This window comes from Macrobrachium rosenbergii, chromosome 4 (assembly GCF_040412425.1).
Source record: "Macrobrachium rosenbergii isolate ZJJX-2024 chromosome 4, ASM4041242v1, whole genome shotgun sequence".
NCBI lineage: Eukaryota > Metazoa > Arthropoda > Malacostraca > Decapoda > Palaemonidae > Macrobrachium > Macrobrachium rosenbergii.
This window is the reverse complement of record NC_089744.1, coordinates 41,705,684-41,731,797: the sequence shown is the minus strand read 5'-3', so window position 1 is coordinate 41,731,797 and position 26,114 is coordinate 41,705,684. Positions and strand designations below refer to the sequence as shown.

Here is a 26,114-nt window from a genome sequence, read left to right as displayed (position 1 = left end):
ATCATTCAATTTCAGATAAATTTAAGCAAAATGAATTGCTTCTAAAAATACATGTACAGGCAGTCCCTGGTTATCGGCGGTCTGGTTTTACAGCATTTGTCTAGTGACAAAAATTGGTGATTTTCAGAGCCGATATGCGCTGATTTCCGCTTATCAGCGCCGATAATCAGGTATTGGTACTGATATTTACCTAGCAGAGGTGCCGATCTCTGGTTATCGGCGCAGCTAAGCACTGAAAATTGCTGATTTTTGGTTATCGGAAATTTTCGCTGGCCGTCAGAAAGGAACCCCCGCCAATAACCGTTGACTGGCTATATCTGCATCTTCTTATGCTTTCAACAACTGTAAAAATACTATATGCAAAACCCATACAAAATAGAAAAAACAAATTTTGTAGAGAGAGATTGGGCAAAAAGGGAAGTAAACCCATTGCATGTATCTACCCCCAACATGATGCATATGTGTGTATACTGTACTGTGTACACACACATACTATAAAATGTGTAACACTACTTTAATATATTAAATACAGTACAGCATTGTACTTGTAATAAGATTTATATTGGTCAAACATTAAAAGGACTAAAAGTAAGAAGCTCCCAACACAAATATGCCATTTCAAGAGGTTTATCAAATAATGGCATTGTAGATCACTGGCTTAAGACAGGCCATACGATGAACTGGGATAAGTCAGCAATAATCTACAAGGTCAACAACCAGCGGAAAACGAATTTGTTAGAGACTGTGTTTATTGAAGCTACTTCTACCAGGAATGTCAATCTCCACCCTGGATTATCTCTTGATCCTTTGTCCCTGTCTCTTTTGTTTAAGGAACATGCTGCCCAGATTAACAAACTGTAACTTTGCCCCCCTTTTGTTTTTTTGTATATAAGGCTGTCAACTTCTTTTGTATTCAGTGTGAACTTGAAAATGTAGAATAAACTATGAAAATATTGTTCAAAGTCCCGGTTTTCACTCACCTTCTGATGCAGATTTTATAATAATGTATGTACTGCATAAGAAATTTTGAATAACAATTGGTACTTTTCATTCAAGGCTATTAACAGGTGAAGATGGTGGGGTGAATGGTGGAGTATCTCTCATTTACTGACTGTCGCTCTCACTCTTCCTTTGGCTGCAGGGAGTGAGCAAGGTGGATGAGGTGGGACTAAAAATAAAAGGCTATTTTTATACCTAGGAAAATTACAAACTGTTATTTACAATTTGTTACTTGCTCCTATGCAAATATAAATAATCTTTTATACAGGAGACTTGCTCCTTTGGTGGGAGGTCAATCTCTTTCAGCTCACTGGAATTGAGAACCACCACAGAATTGCCATGAACCTCTACTAGTCTGGTAAAATAGTTGGCCACAGTAGTAGCAGCAATGTCCAGGGCCAGGGAAGTAAAAGTTACTCAAGTAAGGTACCATTTAGAGAACATGACGTCAGACCATGTCAGGAGGCTGTTTGGTCTTGGTGAAACAGTATAATTAGGTGCTGGACTAAATTCTACACCAGCTCTCCCACTTGTTATAAGAGAGGATGAGAGAGACAACTCTGTCACTGACCGGGAGAAGATGCCCAAAGTGCAATCACCTGTACCCTACCTGACTCCAGCATGCACTGTGGCCCAGATGCTGCATTTGAAAGAGGGAATAAGAATGGAATGGAATCCAGTCATTCCACTTCCAACTCCAGATTTACACAAGGCTAAGTACACTATACATGATACTGACCTTATTCAATATGGACCTATGGTGGCTGCAAAAATTGTTGGACAGCCATCCCAGGTCCTGAAGAAAAGTGTTCAGACTTATCAGCAACATCCTTTGGGTAGACTGAAGAACAGGGAATCTGATGTATCAGACACCCACCCTCATTACCTGGAAGTATGAAAAGTTCAGCTGCACAGTGAAGGACAATGCCACTGACTTCAAGATCCCTCCTAAGGGAAGGAAACCAACCTCCTCCTCAGAACACTTTCCAGCACTAATCAGTACTCTTGAAAGGAGAAAACACTCCAAAATCTTGGAGAGGATAACTACAAACAGTACTGAAGAGTGCTGGCTGGCAAAGCAGTATGTCATCCAAATCTCCACCTTAGTTCGGAAGGAAGAAATGAGGAAACTCAGTCCTGTTAAAAGAGACAAGACTTGAGCTACCATGCACAATGAGGAACAATGGAATGAGAGCAATCCCCACCCTAACAAAAGCTGAATGTAATACAGCAAGCCAAAAGACTTCTCAAATTATTTGCTAAAGCCAGGAAAGAACAGTAGAAGTCTAAAGACTGTCCAACAGTGGAAGAGTCTTGAAAGATACTTTCTTAAGACTTGAAGCACTATGAACATAAGTTACTCAGGACCAAAGATCCTGAGAAATGGATACTGTTCAGCACTTGGAAGTACAGACAACTCCACTGAAGAGGAAAGGCCTAACCCAGTCAGAGAAAGATTGTAAAGGCAAACCCTAAGCTTTAGGTCACATACTGAAAAAGAAACCTGACTTAGCTAGAGTAAAAGGTAACGTCTGCTGCCTATTGAGTATAATCTTTAAGCAGAGACATACACCTTCTATGATACTACTCATAGAAGATGTTCCTCCCCTTGATGCATGGTCATTGAAAAACTTAACAATACGCTATTAAATTCCTCACTACCCTGCGAGAAAACCCAATCTCTCGGGAGCCAATGGAGAATTCCAGTGTAAGTTGCAGGAAGTGCACTGCTCAAGGTCAAGGGCACACGAGAGGCTGACAAAGACAGGAGCTCGGTTACTTTGACCAGAGAAACAGCAGATCAGCAAACCCCTCAGCCAAAGGCTAACCAGGAACAGCCAGTGCCAAGCAAAGAAGGAATGAGAAACACTTTGTTTATCACTCCTCAAAGAAGTTATGGAAAAAGAACAACCAACACAATCATGTGTTCTACAGGCACTGGAACTTAATTCCATCACCGCTCTGACACCTGAAAATTTAAACAGAAAACCAAAATTCTCTGTGATCCTAATATCTACCTATCAAGTATGGGAATACTCAAACTTCTTCACTATTCAGGAGAACAGGGACCAAAGATCCCCGGCAGCCAAACACTGACAGTTAAGTTGAACTGCAATGCTTATTGGATTATCCACTAAGGATGAGAGGTCATCTGCAAGCTGGTTCACCACAGTTCCACTTTGTTGTGTGATCATTTCATCCACAGTATGCACATCTAGGGTTGCTAATAATCGAGGGGGGGAGTTGGGGTATTTAAAGTTGCATCTAAGAACCTAACACTTGCAAAAAAGAGACAGTGTAATTTGTAACAAATTATAACAAAACATATATGAATAAAATAATTCAGCAAATGAAATACACAAATAAGTAATGAAGGAGTATGTGCTTGACACCCACTTAAGCAACATAACTCAAACCCAGGACAGGGGGTGGCACAGTCCAAAATTTGAGGTTATTGGTTACATGAACAGCGCCTGCCATAAAACAACTAAATGCTTGAATATTCCAGTAAATTAAGCAAATCATAACTGACATGAAGGCTGCTGAGTGCCCAATTACCCTAAGAAAGAACTACAAAAATCAAGTTTTATGACAAAAACTAAAAAATGAATGAAACACTAGAAACACAGTACAGTAGAAACAACTTTCCAAGTAAAATAGAATCAATTACACTTTCTTTCACAACAGTAAAAAATAAGATTAGTGTTCATGTAGTTCTATGATTATCCATGATAATATGTGAAGATCTTGACAAGCCTCTGGCACTACAAACCTTTATTGCTTACCTTTGCTCTCCCTTGATAATTAAAAGTTAAAACATATTCTCCTTTTCTAGTTTCACTCTGTCTAACAAGGAAAACCCCATGACCAGCAACTGCTTCTTGTAAAACAGCTGCAGCGGCATCACAGCGGGAGAGAGTGCCATGGAACCAAGGATAGTCTCGTAGAGTTGAGTAAAAGTCCACATCTGTAGGTATGTTGACTGAGGAAGAAATATAATAAAAACTGTCAGAAAATAATTATGTTGTGACAAGAATAATCAAATGTATCATTTCAATCAATAAATCTAAATGCTGACTGAAAAATATACAAAACTAATAAATTATCATGGAAAGAATGTTGTAAAATAATTCTTCATCTGGAAATATACCATAATCACACAAAGTAAAATAAATTACCTGAATCACATAAAAAGCAAGAACTCCATATGCAAATTCACCTTCCGACAGAATAAAGACTGTTTTAGCTAAAAATTATTAGTGAAGGTAAAGCCTATCAATTCAGAACATAAAGTACAGTGAGGACAGATTTAACCATTTTCTATGGCATCATGCCAGTAAAAACCTAGAACGAATGCACAAGAATATATAAGTAACTAAAGCCTTAGGCAGAATACCTTTCCGGTTTCAACAAAGTAATATCTTGTTATAAAACTGTGCTCATCTGTTTCAACATAATCAAATTCCCATTTGCAGAGAATGCAACAATTAAACATATTTTGTGTGAATGACCAATTTTCAATTGACAGCAAATGAGAAATACAGAAAAAAAGTCCCTTAATTAGTAATCCCTCAATTATCCAGACCTTACTCATCCGGAACCTGACATTCTCTGACACACCCGTACCAGGTACCAAGGACCACAGACAGATTATATACATATATATACAGGCAATTCCCAGTTATCAGTAGGCTCGGTTACCGGCGGTCCAGTTTTACCTTGTCTAGAGATGAAAATCGGCAATTTTTGGTGGCGAAAATTGCTGATTTCTGCTTATCGGTACCGATAATTGGGTATTGGCACCAATACATACCTAACAGAGGCACTGATAACCAAAAATCAGCGATTTTCGGTTACCGTCACTCCGTCAGAACAGAACCCCTGCCAATAACCGGGCACTGCCTGTATATATATATTACATACAGGGGCTGTGTACCACACCCCCCTGCGAATAGCTAAAACCAGTGAATACTTAGAACCCTTCTAAAAACTCTTAGAACTGCCTGTTTTGATAGTTCAAACACACACAAAATAAACTAAAAATACTTATACAGGTATTATCCTACTTATGACAGGGTTAGGTTCCAAAAAATAACCACTATTTGTTGGAAAAAACATAAGAAATACCAAAACGTATCTCAAACATAACCTAGCCTACACTAGGGTATTCGGTACCATGTATGCATATATGGTAGCCTAGCCTACACTATAAAATATACTCTTTACATACACGGTATAGTAATTATTAATATCAGCTGATTCTGGAGGTCTGAGCAAAGTGACTTATGATAATTCAATACAAAGAGAAATTGAATAACAAACAAGAATTAGCTTAGCTTAAACTATGGTATATTGTTTACATACACGGTAGCGTACCCTACATTATACTCTCCTCTATATTCACATATTGTATTATACAAACGTCAACATAACGAATATGCATCTTTTCCATGGATCTTTTGAAATGTTATGCCTTAATTCACTTTATCCAATAATATTGTAAATATTCTTATATTGCTTTTGTATTACAAATTGTGATCATAGCGATCAACATTTTGGTTTGGAAATGTTTACGAAGAGTTTATTTCACCATGTTTAATTCAGTTCAGAGCCATTTTCTTGCTTCTAGTTAGCGTAAATGTATATCTAGATACTTTATTTATATGGGGAAAGGTTATTTTTCGTTATAACGAAGTGTTTTTAAGTCGAAATATAGCTAAAATACTTCTCATTGTGAAATTAGTTTATCTATTATTTTCGTTAGTAGATGACAATGGCTGTTTGGGGGCGCTTGTTTTGTGTAAAAAAAAATTCAAGATTCCGTTTGCTATTTTCACTTGATGTCATCATAATACAAGCTTTACGTATTTATCATTTATCGGCGTAAAAATAACAGTAATGTGTTCTTTCATGCCCAGTGGTTTTCATTAAAATACTTTCTCTCCCATTTTAATTACGATAGAGTTTCATCCATGTTGCCGATGCATGATAATTTACAGTATAGTCATTAGCAGCTTGAACATTGTTTTCTCAGCTTCAGCTACAACTTGCAGCTTAAATTTAGCAGTATATTTCTCCTTGCCAATCTTTTATCCATACCGAATAAGGGTATAATGTAAAAATATATCAGTGTTATTCTACTTAATGTCATTTGTGCCATAACGTATAGTAATTGTTTATTACCGTACGATGGTTGAAATACCAGGTAAACGGCTGTTGTTATCCGATTCAGTTGTAAGCAAAACAACGGTTTCTTGGTCAGTTGTTTATGGCTGTACACATTTATGCAAGAGTATAACATTACTAACAATACTTTTATCATTCTCTTCTACTTTTTTAATTAGAAGATGGGGTAAAGAGATGGAGGTAAAGTTGTCAATTGTAATTTAGTCTCTCTCACTGCCTGATTACGCTGCTGCCTGCACCTATGTGAAATTTAAAAATATTTTACAAATACTATTGTGGTATCAGTATTAATTGCTCACCCCACCGCAAAATCAAATTATCGTAAGGTGAATTATCGTAACTCGAGCATTACCTGAGTGTTTTAATAGTTTTATCACAAAAAGTGCACTTAGTCATGAAAATGAGATGAAAATACAGTATTTTTAGTGAATATTTCTGTGAAAAACACTGCGAATGGGTGAATTTTCCACAAATAATGGGTAGAACATTCCAAAGAGAAATCCGTGAATACATGAGTCTGCGAATTGTGAGAACGCAAATTTGGGGGGTTTACTGTTTATGTATATACATATACATATATAATATATATATATATATACACACACACACACACACACACACACACATATATATATATATATATATATATATATATATATATATATATATATATATATATATATATATATATATATATATACATATATATATATATATATTTATTCATGAAGCCACAAATGTTGTTTAATATAAAATTCACACCACCTCGGGAATATCTCCGATGGGAAATGATCACCAAAGGGGAATCTATATCATAAATGGATCGGCACTGCCAGGTATCGATCTCATGACACAGTTTCCTTCCAACAACTCCAGTCAACGGTCTACCCAATGAGCCATCAAGAGAGGTATAAGTAAATGCTGAATCTGCTGTACTTGTTTACCCATCGAGAACGGGGAAATTATACTTAGCTTCGCCATTAACCCACCTCCACCATGACAGCTCATTGATACGTTTGGAACATGCAGCTCTTATTATGAATTTTTTTATCACACCGCGATTTATATACATTCATGAAGCCACAAATGTTGTTTAATATCAAATTCACGCTACCTCAGGGAATATCCCCGATGGGGAATGATCACTGAAGGGGAATTTATAAATGATAAATGGATCGGTACTGCCGGGTCTCGATCCCACGACATTTTCCTTCCAACAACTCCAGTCGACAGTCTACCCACTGAGCCAACAAGAGAGGTATGAGTAAATGCTGAATCTGCTGTACCTGTTTACCCGTTAGGAACGGGGCAATTATACTTAGCTTCACCATTAACCCACCTCCGCCATGACAGCTCATTGGTACGTTTGGAACATGCAGCTCTTATTATGAAATTTTTTTATCACACCGTGATTTATATGCATTCATGAAGCCACAATTGTTGTTTAATATCAAATTCATGCTACCTCGGGAATATCCCCGATGGAGAATGATACCGAAGAGGAATTTTTAAGTGATAATTGGATCGGTACTGCTGGGTCTCGATCCCACGACACAGTTTCCTTCCAACAACTCCAGTCGACGGTCTACCTACTGAGCCATCAAGAGAGGTATACATAAATGCTGAATCTGCTGTAATTGTTTACCTGTTGAGAACGGGTCCGGCTTACAATGTTCCAAGGTTACGTATGATGCTTTTCAAATATATTCATCAGAAATTATTTCCCAGTTTACGATGCGTGTTCCAGGGTTGCGACGAGTCGTATGCCAATCCGACAGAAGAAATGTGGCTCCAAAACGGCAGAATAATAAAAATTTGGAGGTTTTTCATGAAAAGCTCAATAAAAATGCAGCTTACATCATTTTCAATACACCCAAAGCATTAAAAGTAAGGTTTTCTTAGGATTTTTGACGATTTTCGACTATTTTTTTGGTTTGTGAAGATTTTTGGTTTATGGCGCGGCGTAGGAACAGAACCCCCATTGTAAACCGGGGACTGCCTGCATATATATACAGGTTGACCATCACTAATCCGGCATCATTGGGACCTGGAGGGTGCCGGATTAGCCATTTTTCCGGATTAGCCATTTATTAGGCTAGAATACACGAAACCCAGTAGCTAAGCACCTCATCTTAGAATTAAAATATCCCATAAATCAGTACAAGTTGGATAATAAAGAAAAGACAATTATCAAATACAGGTAGTGCTTGAGTTACGATAATTCGACTTACGATATTTCGAGTTTACGATTACGATGGGGTTAGCAATTAATACCGGTACGAAAATATTTAGGAAATATTTTTAGAATTCGCGCAGGCGCAGGCAGCAGCTACAATAAGGCGGCGAGAGAGACCAACTTACAATAGAAAAACTTCTTTTCCTCCATCTCTTTATTCCATCTGCTAGTTAAAAAAAGTAAAAGAGAATGATAAAAGAATTGTTAGTAAAGTTTATACTCTTGCGTAAATGCGTACAGCCATAAACAACCGAACAGGAAACTTGTTTTGCTAATAATCGTATCAGATAAGAACTGTTTTGCTTGTATTTCAACCATTGTACAGTAATACACAATTACCGTAGTTATGTTACAATTGACGTTAAGTACTGTACAATAGGACTGATATATTTTTTACACTATACCCTTATTCGCTTTGGAGAAAAGATCGGCAGGGAAATATACTGCTACAGTAACTTAAAGCTGTAAGTTGTAGCTGAAGCTGAGAAAACAATGTTCAAGCTGCTAATGACCATAAATTATCGTGCATCGGCAACATGGGTGAAACTTGACCATACATAAAACTCGAGAGAATGTATTTTAATCAAAACTACTGGACATGAAAGAATACAAATTACTACTGTTTTCACGCCGATAAAAGATAAATATGTAAAGCTCGTATTATGATGAAATCAAAAGAAAATAGCGAACGGAATCTTGATTTTTTTACACAAAACAAACATGCCCCAAAGCGGCCAGCGCGATTCCCGACGTCATATATTAACGAAAAAAATAGTTAAATTAATTTCACAATGAAACGTATTTAAGTTATATTTCGACTTAAAAACACTTCGTATAACGAAAAATATGTGTCCCAAATAAATAAAGTATCCATATTCATTTACGCTACCTAGAAGCAAGAAAAGTGCTTTGAACTCAGTTAAATGCGGCGAAATAAACACCGGGATATCGATTCCCAAAACAAAACATTGATCGCTATTTATAATACAAAAGCAATATGAGAATATACGCAACTGGAAACAATGTAGTAAAGCATAACTTTTTAAAAGATCCATGAAAAAGATGCACATTCGTTATGTTGATGTTTGTATAATACTGTTAATATGTGAACAGAGTTCAGTATAATGTAGGCTAGGCTACCAGTTTGTTGATGCAGCACACTGCGCCACCAAATCGGCGCCGGGCGAGTTAGTGCAGCGACCGGGAAATTTGAAAATTAGTGCGGAAACATTGAAATTACTCTAGCCGAAATTTGTGCCGGATTACTGATTGTTCCGGACTACTAATGATTGTCAACCTGTATGTATTAATGATGGTCAACCTGTATGTATGTATATATATATATATATATATATATATATATATATATATATATATATATATATATATATATATATATATATATATATATATATATATATATATATATAAGTAAACCCCTGTATTTGTGTTCTCACGATTTGTGGACTCACGTATTCACGGTTTTTTCTCTGGAATATATCAACCTATTGTTTGTGGAAAATTCGCCCATTCGCAGTATTTTTCACTGAGAAATATTTGCTAAATATTGTATTTTCATCTCATTTTCATGACTAAATGCACTTTTTGTGATAAAACTTAAAATACTCAGGTAATGCTCCAGTTACGATCATTCATCTTAGGATAATTCGAGTTTACAATGGGATAAGCAATTAATACCGATACGACTATTATTTATAAAATATTTTTAAATTTCGCGCGGACGCAGGCAGCAGTGTAATCAGGCAGTGAGAGAGACTAAATTACAATAGACAACTTTTCCTCCATCTCTTTAGCCCATCTTCTAGTTAAAAAAGTAAAAGAGAATGATAAAAGTATTGTTAACCCTTAAACGCCTATTGGACATATCATACATCGACTAAAATTGTCTGTTGGGTGCGAGTGGGCGTGCCGTACGTCGACTACAAAAAATTTCAACCTTCGGTCAATTTTGACTTGACCGAAATGGTAAAAAAACGCAATTGTAAGCTAAAACTCTTACATTCTAGTAATATTCAATCATGTACCTTCATTTTGCAACAAATTGGAAGTCTCTAGCACAATATTTCGATTTATGGTGAATTTTTGAAAAAACTTTTTTCTTACGCACGGGCGTAACTCAGCCGAAAAAAATTTCATAAATTCTTTCGTCATTTTGTCGTAATTTTTGCACTGTTCTATATTAGCCATTACATAAAGTTTTATATATGAAAATGTGCGCAAATTCATGTACAATACAGCAAAATACAACCCATGGTTGTAGCTTTTATCAGTTTGGAAATATTTTCATATAAACCACGATAACTGCCAAAATTTCAACCTTGGTCAACTTTGACTCGACCGAAATGGTCAAAAACGCAATTTTAAGCTAAAACTCTTACGATCTAGTAATATTCAATCATTTACCTTCATTTTGCAACCAACTGGAAGTCTCTAGCACAATATTTCGATGTATGGTGAATTTCTGAAAAAAACTTTTTCCTTACATCCGCGCCAGAAATTCTTTCGTCACGTTGTCGTAATGTTTGCACTGTTTTATATTAGTCGTTACATAAAGTTTTATATATGGAAATGTGCACAATTTCATGTAGAATACAACAGAAAATAACTCATGGTTGTAGCTTTTATCAGTTTTGAAATATTTTCATATAAATCACGATAACTGCCAAAATTTCAAGCTTCGGTCAACTTTAACTCGACCGAAATGGTAAAAAAATGCAATTATAAGCTAAAACTCTTACATTCTAGTAATATTCAATCATGTACCTTCATTTTGCAACAAACTGGAAGTCTCTAGCACAATATTTCGATTTATGGTGAATTTCAGAAAAAAAAATTTTTTCCTTACGCTCTGCTGTGGTAACTCGGCCGAACATCTCAGAAATTCTTTTTTTCATGTTGTCGTAATGTTTGCATCGTTTTACATTAGTCGTTACATAAACTTTTATATATGAAAATGTGCGCAATTTCATGTAGAATACAACAGAAAATAGCTCATGGTTGTAGCTTTTATCAGTTTTGAAATATTTTCACATAAATCACAATAACTGCCAAAATTTCAACCTTCGGTCAACTTTAACTCGACCGAAATGGTAAAAAATGCAATTGTCAGCTAAAACTCTTACATTCTAGTAATATTCAATCTTTTAACTCCATTTTGCAATAAATTGGAAGTCTCTAGCACAATATTTCGATTTATGGTGAATTTTTAAAAAAATTTTCCTTACGTCTGCGCTAAACTCGGCTGAACATCTCAGAAATTCTTTAGATCTCGTTGTCGTAATATTTGCACCGCTTTATATTAGTCGTTACATAAAGTTTTATATATGAAAATGTGCGCAATTTCATGTACAATACAACAAAAAATAACTCATGGTTTTAGCTTTTATCGATTTTGAAATATTTCCATATAAATCACAATAAATAGATAAAATTCGACTTTCGGTCAACTTTAACTCGACTGAAATGGTCGAAAACTGCAATTGTAAGCTAAAACACTTACAGTATAGTAATATTCAATCAATTAGCTTCATTTTTCAACAAACAGGAAGTCTCTAGCACAATATTTCGATTTATGGTGAATTTTTGAAAAAAACATTTTTTACGTCCAGCATGCGTTCAAATTCATGCATCATTTTGTGATAATATTTTCTCTGTGTTGCTTTGATCGTTTTAAAATTTGTTATATACCAAAATCATCGCAATTTAGTGTACAATACAACTAAAAAAATTAACTCATTAGCTTTAACTGTTTTGCTTACAGCGCGATTTGTATACAATTATATACGAGTTTTTTTTCACTGTCATATATTCCAATATTTATATATGATAATGATATTTTTTCATTTCTGATGGTTGCATACTAAACTTCAGGCAATGAAAAAAAAAAAATGAGCCAAAAATGAACTCTTAATCTTAAAAACTAAGCGTGCTGTGATTTTTGAAAAAACTTTTTTCCACTTCGGGCGCTAACTCACGAACGCCGGCATGGGAGACGTTTTTGTAAATAGGGCTTCGGCGTTAAAGGGTTAATAACGTTATACTCTTGCGTAAATGTGTACAGCCATAAACAACCGACCAAGAAACCGTTGTTTTGGCTATAACCGAATCGGATAACAACAGCCGTTTACCTGGTATTTCAACCATCATACGATAATAAACAATTACCGGAGCTTATAGCACAAATGACGTTAAGTAGAATAGGACTGATATATTTCTACATTATATCCTTATTCGGTGTCAATAAAAGATTGTCAAGGAAATATACTGCTAAATTTAAGCTGCAAGTTGTAGCTGAGGCTGAGAAAAAAATGTTCAAGCTGCTAATGACTATACTGTGTATTATCGTGCATCGGCAACATGGATGAAACTCGATCGTAATTAAAATGGGAGAGAAAGTATTTTAATGAAAACTACTGAGCATGAAAGAACACATTGCTGTTATTTTTACGCAGATAAACCATAAATACGTAAATTTCTTATTACGATGAATTTATTTTTACACAAAACAAACGCCCCCAAACAACTATCGTCAATCATCACCTTTTAATGAAAGTAATATATAAATTAATTTCACAGTGAGACGTATTTTAGCTATATTTCGACTTAAAAACACTTCGCATAACGAAAAATAACCTTGCCCCTTATAAATAAAGTATCTAGACTCTAAGAGATTCATTTACGCTAACTGAAATAAATGTGGTGAAATAAACACCACGAAAACATTTCCAAACCAAAACACTGATGGCTATGAATGCAATTTTTAATACAAAAGCAATAAAAGAATATATACAATATTATTGGATAAAGTGAATTAAGGCATAACATTTTAAAAGACCCATGGAAAAGATACATATTCATCATGTTGACATTTGTATAATACGATATGCAAATATAGAGTACAGTATAATGTAGGCTATGCTACCTTGTATGTATACAATATACCATAGTGCAGGTTAAACTAATTCTTGTTTGTTATTCAATTTCTCTTTGTATTGAATTATCATAAGTCACTTTACATGAACCTCCAGAATAAGCTGATATTAATAATTACTATACCATGTCTGTAAAGAGTATATTTTATTGTGTGGGCTAGGCTACAATATATGTATACAGTACATGGTACCGAATACCCTAGTGTAGGCTGGACTACATTTGAGAAACATTTTGGTATTTCTTACGTTTTTTCGAATAAACGGTGGTATTTTTTGGAACCTAACCCCATCGTAAGTAGGATAATACCTGTGTAAGCATTTTTAGTTTGTTTTGTGTGTGTTTGAACTATCAAAATAGGCAGTGCTAAGTGTTTTTAGAAGGGTTGAAGTATTCACTGGTTTAGCTATTCGCGGGTAGGTGTGGTACGCATCCCCGAAATACGGGGTTTCTGTATGTATATATATATATATATATATATATATATATATATATATATATATATATATATATATATATATATATATTATATATATATATATATATATATATATATATATATATATATATATATATATATATATATATATATATATATATATATATATATATATATATATATATATATATATATATATATATATATATATATATATATATATATATATATATATATATATATATATATATATATATATATATATATATATATATATATATATATATATATATATATATATATATATATATATATATATATATATATATATATATATATATATATATATATATATATATATATATATATATATATATATATATACATATATATATATATATACATATATATATACATATATATATATATACATATATATATATATATATATATACATATATATATATATATATATATATATATATATATATATATATATATATATATATATATATATATATATATATATATATATATATATATATATATATATATATATATATATATATATATATATATATATATATATATATATATATATATATATATATATATATATATATATATATATATACAGTAGCCGAAAAAAGATTTGCCCATTTTAAAAGCAGCATATTATTATACATAAAAACGTTAATTCCATATTCATGAGGCAAAAAATCGGCTGGGACAAATTGATTAATTGGCAACATACCTAATGGTAGTGTCTCACTTAAGGGCAATATCTCATTCATTCACTGAATTCTGGGTGGCGGTTAAGTACTGATCTGAAACATTTTGAAAAAGTACCGCGAGAGTGGCGGTAAGGAGGTACCCAAGGCAGACACCATCCCAGGGAAACCCCCCATCATCAGTGAGAGGGGTTTGAGGGTGTTGGCAAGGGACATAGAGACTAATCCGATCCTTACAGCCCGACAACTTAAGGCTGCTAATCCTGAGGCAGTTGCTGCAGCCTCGGTCCGAACCGTTCAAAGGCGGTTAAAAAAAGATTTGAAGTACAGTACTCAAAAGTGAAGGCTCGTAGGAAGCCACAGATCACGGCCAAGCAAAGGAAGGGCTGAGTTGTTTTTGCACGTTCATACAAAGACTGGGATATCAGCAAATGGAGGAAAGTGCTATGGAGTGATGAGGCTTCATTCTTTGTTGCTAATACGAAGGGGAAACTTGTTTGACGGAAGGCGACGTTGGACACTCTTAACCCTAAGTACCTCGCCACAAATGTTAAGTTCTCACCATATGTTATGGTATGGGGTTGTATTGGGTATGGGGGTAAGGGTTCTCTAGTGTTTTTACCCATGAATAAGACCATTAACAAAGATTCGTATTTCACGATACTGAATGATCACTAGAGGATTCGTTTGAACGCAGCCAGACCTCCATTTTTCAGCAAGATGGAGCTACAGCACATACCGCGAAGCAAAATATTAATTGGCTGAAAGATTGCGGTATTGACTTTATTTCCGACTGGCCAGGGAATTCTCCTGACATTTCGCCCATAGAAAATTTATGGGCAATTATCAAAAGGAAGTTACAGAACGAGGATACGTCTTCCATTGAGAAGTTGTCTGCCGAGTTACAGCGAGCCTGGGACAACCTTGACGACACACTCCTACAGACGTTGGCAGATTCTGTCCCCAAGCGACTTCAGGAGGTGTGCAAACGTCGTGGCATGCCCACCAAGTATTAGGGTAGGGGTTGGTGAGTGTTAACCCTGAATTTTATTATAATTACTTTATTATTTGATTTTTTTGGCAAAAATGTTTTTTTCAATGAATATTTACTTTGGCAAAATGTTTTTTATATCTCAATTTTCTGAAGTATAATATATAATAAATATATATATATATATATATATATATATATATATATATATATATATATATATATATATATATATATATATATATATATATATATATATATAATGTCCTGGGATACTTTATTCTGGCGGCAACAGATGAACACGGGAGTTCCTTTTATTTATTACACATCTGATTCAATATTAAGACAATTCATAGACAAAGCAAGAGAAATCTATGGCTTAAGGCCTTCATGTGAGGGAAAATTATGTAAAGTCAACAGTTCTCTTAACTAATTATATTTACATAACAAACACAGATCAGAAGAATGACGAATTACTGGCAGGTAATAATAAAGGCCTGCTAAAATAATGAATCCTACACAGGAGAAATATTCTACTCCGACAATGTCTTCATTACAGGAACATCGCAGTGGGGGATAGAAGGGAGACTGCACATGGATGGAGCCGAGAAAGTCCACAGTCGAGGCCTATCCGCAAATATGTGCAAGACGGTTACTTGCAATAATAATAAGACGCTCAAAGGGAAACTGAGGAATGCACAGATGGTGCCAAATAACTCAGTTCAACACTACTGCATAATTAAGTTAGCACTGAATGCTCCAACATAAATTACTGAAGGTGATCGCACAATGGAAAAATAAATGAAATATTAGACAGAGAAATAACATGGATCATGACTGGCTAAAATAACTTTATTCCTGCACATTACCTTTGTCAAGATGATGGTGTCCTCGTCCGATAGGGCGCTGGCGATGGAGGAGGGAATTATAATGCCACTACAAAGGTATACTGGTTCGAGTCCATGGGACGACGAACTTATTATCAACTAAAAAATTCCCCTTCGGTAACATATATGAAAATATATTATTTCCAAGGTAGAGCGAATTGGATATTAAAGGATGTCTGTAGCTTAATGCTTGTATATGAATCATGGTGATGTGATAAAAAGTCATAATATGGCTGAGTGTGACAAACGCACAACATGGTCAGCATGGCAGAGGTGGGTTGATATCGACTCTAAATACAAATACCTGAGTTCGACGGGGATTTGTAGGTGGGAGCCGGTATCAACTTATACCTCACTTGTTGGCCGTGTGGGTAAAGGCGTAACTGTAGTCCTGAGTTCTTGTCTTTCGTTGGTTCAAGCCCACGGGACGACGAACTTATTATCAACTAAAAAATTCCCCTTCAGTAACATATATGAAAATATATTATTTCCGAGGTAGAGCAAATTGGATATTAAAGGACGTTTGTAGCTTAATGCTTGTATATGAATCACGGTGATGTGATAAAAAGTCATAACATGGCTGGGTGCGACAAACGCACTACATGGTCAGCATGGCAGAGGTGGGTTGATATCGACTCTAAATACAAATACCTGAGTTCGACGGGGATTTGTAGGTGGGAGCCGGTATCAACTTATACCTCACTTGTTGGCCGTGTGGGTAAAGGCGTAACTGTAGTCCTGAGTTCTTGTCTTTCGTTGGTTCGAGCCCACAGGACGACGAACTTATTATCAACTAAAAAATTCCCCTTCGATAACATATTTGAAAATATATTATTTCCGAGGTAGAGCAAATTGGATATTAAAGGATGTTTGTAGCTTAATGCTTGTATATGAATCACGGTGATGTGATAAAAAGTCATAATATGGCTGCGTGCGACAAACGCACTACATGGTCAGCATGGCAGAGGTGGGTTGATATCGACTCTAAATACAAATACCTGAGTTTGGCGGGGATTTGTAGGTGAGAGCCGGTATCAACTTATACCTTACTTGTTGGCCATGTGGGTAAAGGCGTCACTGTTGTCTTTCGTTGGTTCGAGCCCATGGGATGACGAATTTATTATAAACTAAAAAATTCCCCTTCGGTAACATATATGAAAATATATTATTTCCGAGGTAGAGCAAATTGGATATTAACCCTTTAACGCCGACTGGACTTATTTTACGTCGACAAAAGTTGTCTGTCGGGTGCCAAGTGGACGTAAAATACGTCGACTACAAAAAAGCCTCGTTTACGAAAAATTTTAAATCACGCGCCTTGAGGGATGCTGGGAGTTCATGGATCACGCTGTTGTTTTGTTTACAAGCGTGACCCAGCTGCACATGCGCGAATTTCTTTCTTCTCCCATAAGAAAGCATCAGCTAACTCTGCTGAAAATCTCAAAATTCTTTAGTCACTTCGTCATAATTTTTGCACCGTTTTCTATTAGCCGTTACATAAAGTTTTATAAATGAAAATGTGCACAATTTCATGTAGAATACAACAAAAAATAACTCATGGTTGTAGCTTTTATCAATTTTGACATATTTTCATATAAATCACGATAAGTGCCAAAATTTCAACCTTCGGTCAACTTTGACTCAACCGAAATGGTCGAAAAATGCAATTGTAAGCTAAAACTCTTACATTCTAGTAATATTCAATCATTTACCTTCATTTTGCAACAAACGAGAAGTCTCTAACAAAATATTTCGATTTATGGTGAATTTTTGAAAAAACTTTTTCCTTACATCTGCGCTAACTCTGCTGAAAATCTCAGAAATTTTTAGTCACTTTGTCGTAATTTTTGCACCATTTTCTATTAGCCATTACATAAAGTTTTTATATATGAAAATGTGTGCAATTTCATGTAGAATACAACAAAAAATAACTTATGGTTGTAGCTTTTATCAATTTTGACAGATTTTCATATAAATCACGATAAGTGCCAAAATTTCAACCTTCGGTCAACTCTGACTCGACCGAAATGGTCGAAAAATGCAATTGTAAGCTAAAACTCTTACATTCTAGTAATATTCAATCATTTACTTTCATTTTGCAACAAACAGGAAGTCTCTAGCACAATATTTCGATTTATGGTGAATTTAAAAAAAAAAAAACCTTTTCCTTGCATCTGCGTGCGCTAACTCTGCTGAAAATCTCAGAATTTCTTTTGTCACTTTGTCGTAATTTTTGCACCATTTTCTATTAGCCGTTACATAAAGTTTTATATATGGAAATGTGTGCAATTTCATGTAGAATACAACAAAAAATAAATTATGGTTGTAGCTTTTATCAGTTTTGAAATATTCTCATATAAATCACAATAAATAGAAAAAATTCGACCTTTGGTCAAATTTAACTCGACCGAAATGGTCGAAAACTGCAATTGTAAGCTAAAACTCTTACATTCTAGTAATATTCAATCATTTCCCTTCATTTTGCAACAAACGGGAAGTCTCTAGAAATTTTCAAAAAAAATTTTTTTACATCTGTGCATTACGAATTCATGCATCATTTTGTGATAATAATTTCTCCGTGTTGCTTTGATTGTTTTACAATTTGTTATATACCAAAATCATCGCAATTTAGTGTACAATACAACGAAAATAAATAACTCATTAGCATTAACCGTTTTGCTCACAGCTGGATTTGTATACAATTATATATGAAATTTTTTTTGCGCTGTCATATATTCCAATATTTATATATAATAATTATATTTTTTTCATTTCTGATGGTTGCATACTAAACTTCAGGCAATGAGAAAAAAAACGAGCCAAAAATTAACTATAAATCTTAAAAACTAAGCGTGCTCTGATTTTTTGAAAAAAACTTTCTTTCCGCTTTGGCGCTAACTCTCAAACCCCGCCGGCATACGGCAGACACTTTTGTAAATAGAGGCTTGGCGTTTAAGGGTAAAGGACATTTATAGCTTAACCCTTAAACGCCGACTGGACGTATCGTAAGTCGACTAAAATTTTCTGTCAGGTGACGAGTGGATGTACCATACATCGACTACAAAAAATTTCAACCTTCGGTCAATTTTGACTCGACCGAAATGGTCGAAAAATGCAATTGTAAGCTAAAACTTTTACAAATTGGAGGTCTCTAGCACAATATGTCGATTTATGGTGAATTTTTGAAAAAACTTTTTCCTTACGTCCGCGCATAGTAACTCGGCCGAAAATTTCAGAAATTCTTTCGTCATTTTGTCATAATTTTTACACTGTTTTATATTAGCCGTTACATAAAGTTTTATATATGAAAATATGCACAATTTCATGTAAAATAAACAAAAAACAACCCATGGTTGTAGCTTTTATCAGTTTGGAAATATTTTCATATAAATCATAAGTGCCAAAATTTCGACCTTCGGTCAAATTTGACTCGAACGAAATGGTTTAAAAACGCAATTGTAAGCTAAAACTCTTACATTCTAGTAATATTCAATGATTTACCTTCATTTTGCAACAAATTGGAAGTCTCTAGCAAAATATTTCGATTTATGGGGAATTTTTGAAAAAAACTTTTTCCTTACGTCTGTGCGCGGTAACTCGGCCGAACATCTCAGAAATTCTTTCGTCACTTTGTCGTAATGTTTGCACTGTTTTATATTAGTCGTTACATAAAGTTTTATATATGAAAATGTGTGCAATTTCATGTAGAATACAACAAAAAAACCATGGTTGTAGCTTTTATCAGTTTTGAAATATTTTCATATAAATCACAATAAGTGCCAAAATTTCAACCTTCGGTCAACTTTGACTCAACCGAAATGGTCGAAAAATGCAATTGTAAGCTAAAACTCTTACATTCTAGTAATATTCAATCATTTACCTTCATTTTGCAACAAACTGAAAGTCTCTAGCGCAATATTTCGATTTATGATGAATTTTTGAAAAAAAAAACTTTTTCCTTACGTCCGCGCGTGGTAACTCGGCTGAACATCTCAGAAATTCTTTTGTCACTTTGTTGTAATGTTTGCACCATTTTATATTAGTCGTTACATAAAGTTTTATATATGAAAATGTGTGCAATTTCATGTAGAATACAACAAAAAATAACTCATGGTTGTAGCTTCTATCAGTTTTGAAATATTTTCATACAAATCACGAAGTGCCATAATTTCAACCTTTGGTCAACTTTGACTTGACCAAAATGGTCGAAAAATGCAATTGTAAGCTAAAACTCTTGCATTCCAGTAATATTCAATCATTTTCCTTCATTTTGCAACAAATTGGAAGTCTCTAGCACAATATTTCGATTTATGGTGAATATTTTAAAAAACTTTTTCCTTACATCCGCGCAATAACTCGGCCAAACATCTCAGAAATTCTTTCGTCATTTCGTTGTAATGTTTGCACTGTTTTATATTAGTCGTTACATAAATTTTTATATATGAAAATGTGTGCAATTTCATGTAGAATTCAACAAAAAATAACTCATGGTTGTAGCTGTTATCAGTTTTGAAATATTTTCATATAAATCACGATAAATAGAAAAAATTTGACCTTCGGTCAACTTTAACTCGACTGAAATGGTCGAAAACTGCAATTGTAAAATAAAACTCTTACAGTCTAGTAATATTCAATCAATTACCTTCATTTTACAACAAACGGGAAGTCTCTAGCACAATATTTCAATTTATGGTGAATTTTTGAAGAAAACATTTTTTATGTCTGCACGTTACGAATTCATGCATCATTTTGTGATAATATTTTCTCTGTTTTTCTTTGATCGTTTTACAATTTGTTATATGCCAAAATCATCGCAATTTAGTGTAAAATACAAAGAAAAAAAATAACTCATTAGCTTTAACCGTTTTGCTCACAGCGCAATTTGTATACAATTATATATGAAATTTTTTTTGCGCTGTCATATATTTCAATATTTACAGTATATATGATAATGATATTTTTTTTCATTTCTGATGGTTGCATACTAAACTTCAGGCAATGACAAAAAAAAGGAGCCAAAATTGAACTCTTAATCTTAAAACTAAGCATGCTGTGATTTAAAAAAAAAAATTTTTTTTCGCTTTTTTAACTCCCAAAACCCCTCCGCATACGGCAGACACTTTTGTAAATAGAGGCTCAAGTTTAAGGGGTTAATGCTTATATACATATATATATATATATATATATATATATATATATATATATATATATATATATATATATATATATATATATATATATATATATATATATATATATATATATAATATATCTTATACACACACACACAGACCACCTCTGGGTTACGATGGGCTCAGCTTACGATGTTTCAAGTTTACGACACTTTTCAAATATATTCATAAAAAAATTATTTCCTGGGTTACAATGCATGTTTCAGGTTTACGACGCTGACAACGCCAATCTGACGGAAGAAATATGGCTCTAGAATGGCAGCATGGTCAAATTTTGGAGGTTTTTCTCTTGAAAATCTCAATATAAATGCAGAACATTGTTTTCAAGACACCCAAAAGATTAAAAATAAGGTTTCCTTACAATTTTCGACAGTATTTAAGACAACCCCAGTCCAACAAAGATTGGAAAAAATACTCATCCAAAACAGCAGAATGGTCAATATTTGGAGGGTTTTTCTTAATGAAAAACTCAATAAAAATGCAGGATTGTTTTCAAGACACCCAAAGGACTAAAAGTAAGGTTTTCTTACAATTTTCAATGGTATTTCGGACGACGCCAGTCCAATGACGATCGGAAGAAATATGCATCCAAACCGGCAGAATGGTCAATATTTGGACGGTTTTTATTATGAAAAACTCAATAATAAAAATGCAGGATTCGTTATTTTCAAAACACCCAAAGGATTAAAAGTGAGGTTTCCTTACGACTCTTGACGGTAATATTTCAGATGACTCGGTCCAACACATATGACGGAAAAAATTCACATTCGCGGAACTTTTTATAGAGCAATATTCACTAATTACTGATTTTTATTTTATTTTCAGGACTAAATACATTTTTTATCATAAAAAAAGATTTACTAATTTTAAAATATTAATATTAAGGTAACCACAGCAGAGTATCGATAAAAGTTAAATTAAAATCCTGTGAAATCATAAAACTGCTTACCGATGTTATCACTTCTTTCAACCTCTCTTTCTCTCTCTCTCTCCTTGAATAATTCATGAATAATTTCACTCTTTTGAGATTTAAGTAAGGCCAACTGCCCATATCTCTCTCTCTCTCTCTCTCTCTCTCTCTCTCTCTCTCTCTGTACTGCATATATCCTTCAAAGAAATATGGATTATTGTATATAAACATAAAAATATACTAAAATCCCATCATCGATTGTGTGACAATTTTTTTATTGCTTTGATGTAGGCTTCATGACGAGACGGGCTCGAGGGATTTAAAGTAGCCAATAACAGAGCTCGTAGCAACCCCCTCTCTCCATGACAATATGCTATTGGCTGGAAGGATTGAGAGTAGCCAATAACAACTTGTAACAACCCCCTCCTCCCCCTCTCGCCCTCCTTGACGATATGCTATTGGCAGGAAGGGTGGGATTTTAACCAACCATAAAGCTTGTACCTCATGGGCTTTGCATACACTAAAAGGAGGGTGACGACACAAAAATTTTTTAACAAATTTGTGGGAGATGGTGAGGACTAACTGTTTGTATGATAAATAAATGACTTGCCTAATAATGAGTGCTAATTTTCAAATATTAGTAAGATTCAATAATAATAATAATATACTGTAATTACAACATTTATGCATTTTTCAAGTAAATTATTTCAATTTTTAAACAACGAAATATCACACCCTGTCTTTTCCCCAAAGTTTTGAAGCTATGGGGGAGGTTGGAACTATCCAATATGTCAAATTACTTGACATTTCTGACCGAGGGTAGAAGATCAATTTCTCCCTTCCTTCCTTTCTCTCTCTCTCTCTCCAAAAGGTAGAATGAGAGATGGATAGATATATTATAAATAGATACTTAGTTCAGCCATTCACTCTCTCAGGAAAAGATACTGCTAATTTGAATCTCTTTACCTATGCACATTGTTTGTGTGTGTGTGTGTGTGTTCACAGTGTTTTAAAAATGTGTAGTAAAGGTAGTAGTACATCTTTGGAAGATAAAGAAAAAAATTGTTTTTTGTTGTCAGTCGCAGCAAAGAGAATTGGATTAACATTTCTCAAGAGATTACAGAGATAAACCTCTCTCTCTCTTTTGCCCATGCCAGCACAAGAATGACTGAGTGTAAGTCATAGTGGTAATTCATTCTCTCTCTCTCTCTCTCTCTCTCTGGCTGGAAAAGGGTACTAATGTTTAAGATGACTTTGAAATGATATTATTATTAATATAATTTCAAAGATTAATACAGTAGTAATAGGGTAATAATTTAAGCTATATTTGATGTAGGATGATACTTAAAGTAAAAATGGGGAGCACTGTAGTTCTGTGAAATTCCAAGTCTTTTCTGGTAGATAAGTAGCTCCAAAACAGCAGAATGGTAAAATTTTGGAGGATTTTTTAATGAAAGACTCAATAAAAATGCAGGTTATGTCATTTTCAAGATACCCAAAGGATACTCAAAGGATTAAAAACAAGGTTTTCTTACAATTTTCAATTATTATTTCGGTTTACAACGATTTTCGGCTTACGATGCAGCGTCAGAATGGAACCCCCGTCGTAAACTGGAGACTGCCGGCCACTTGAAAACCGAAGCCAGGCATTCAATCAGGAACTGGCGCTAAAGAAAAAAAGAGAGTGCGTTCTTAGAAAATAAAGAGATAGAGCCGAGCGCTCCGGAACTGATGTCGAGGATTCGGGAATTGGCGCCGGGCAAACAGGAACTAGTGCCAGACATTAGAAAGTTGGTGTCAGGTGCTAAGGAAGACGCAGAAAAAATTATCTGTGAGCGGGTGCTAGGCATTCAACGGCAGGAGCCAAGAACTAGATAGATAATGCCAAGCACTCAGGAACAGGCACCAGGCGTTCGGGAATCAGCGCTGGGCACTAGGAAGCTGGTGCCAGGAGCTTGCTGGATCCGAGTATTCAGGAATTGGCACCACCCGGGAGAACTGGTCTGAGAGGGTTCATGAAACTTTCTCTTCTTGCTTGGAGGCCAAGTAAGGTTGCTCAACAAAAAAGGCACTCAGAGAGTAGGTATCGCCATTCCATTGGAAGTCAGACTGAGGAACAGACAGAGGGAACCACAGAAAAACTGCAGGAAGGCTGTGGGATGGGGCTAGCCTCCTTACCGCTTGACAAGAAGTGGAGAACAGCAACCGTCAACTGCGTGTATCTTCAGCGGCCGTGAAGAACCAAAAAAAAAAAACATTACAGCACTTTCTGTCTGAGCCAGAATCCTCAGAACTGGATGATAACTGGAGGTAGAATTGCACAACTCTCATATGAAGTCTGCTTAACTAAACTAATGTCTTGGTGGATGACAGAGTCCCCAGTAGGCTCATCCACTAATGGTACGAGCAAGAAGAAAAAGGGCTAAAAACTTGCAGACTGTCTGAAAGCAGCCGCGATTCTCTTGGCAGACGGAAAAGCCCGAAAATCTGAGAGCTGAGACAGATCTCCAAAAAGAGGACTCTTGCGATGGAGGTCAATGGGGACTTCTGAAGAATGATGATAAAGCCCAGTTCCTCAGTGAGGATAAGGATATGAACATCCAACAAGACACCTTTCCAGTGGCTGTCTGCCGATACCTGGGAATGTGCTACAGGCTCGGCTGAGGGGGCAACTATCCAGGAGCAAACCCCCTTGGCCTCCCTTGGACCTCCAGTATGTCTCCTCCCAGGTTTAGGGAATAAGGTAGGGATTTTAGGTCTAGGAGAACCGACAGGCCAGATAGCCACCTCCCCCACCAATATCCAGATAGATGGCTTTTCAGTGGCTGTCTGCCAATACCTGGGAATATGCAACAGGCTCAACGGAAGGGGCCAACTACCCGGGGGACCAATCCCACCAGCCTCCATTGAACTTTCAGTATGCCTCCTCCCAGGTTTAGGGAAGTATGACATTGACTTAGGTCTAGGACAACCAGCAGGCCGGATAGTCATCTCCTCCCACTTGCACAACACTTTCACTGTTACAAGACTGATTTTCCTGTTACCCCAGACTCAAGATTGGCAATGGCACAGGATGGAAGCAAGGGAGCCAGGCACGGGAGTAAGCATATAAAAAGTAAGAGGGCTAATAGCAGGAGAGAAAGAGGGAAGAGGGGAGAGTTGGTGGTGGGTGTTTGAGAGCTGGCGCCAGGCGCTCGGAAGCTGGTGCTGGGCGCTCGGGAGCTGGTGCTGGTGCTCAGAGCACAATTCTCAGCTCTCGGGGATGCCTTCTACTTCTTATTGCTCATCCCAAACATTACATTCAGCACAAATTCTCTCCTTACTACATTCCTGCCCTTACACTTAACTTTCCAGCTCTCTGCAAAATGTATGAGAGTGATATGAAGATTATTTAATCTTTGTTGCAACTTCACTACAGTAGCGAAAATTACATGAACTTGAATTAGACATAATAATAACAAAACAAGAAAAAATTGGTCCTGAAAGCTATCAAGCTTGAAGGCTACTAGAAATAAGCGATAATACTTCACTGAACTCCAATTATTCAACCAAAAAACAATGAACAATGCTACTGCAAACACCCGCTGTTAAC

At 35.2% G+C, this 26,114-nt stretch overlaps 1 protein-coding gene across 1 annotated transcript in view; it reads right to left on the bottom strand.

Annotated features, from left to right (window-relative positions):
- The window catches only part of Lnk (SH2B adapter-like protein Lnk), a 157,224-nt gene that overhangs the window by 21,137 nt on the left and 109,973 nt on the right, over positions 1 to 26,114 (bottom strand). The window contains exon 6 of the mRNA XM_067094982.1: positions 3,786 to 3,982. Coding sequence (XP_066951083.1) covers positions 3,786 to 3,982 — 197 coding nt within the window. The remainder of the gene's footprint in view (positions 1 to 3,785; positions 3,983 to 26,114) is intronic.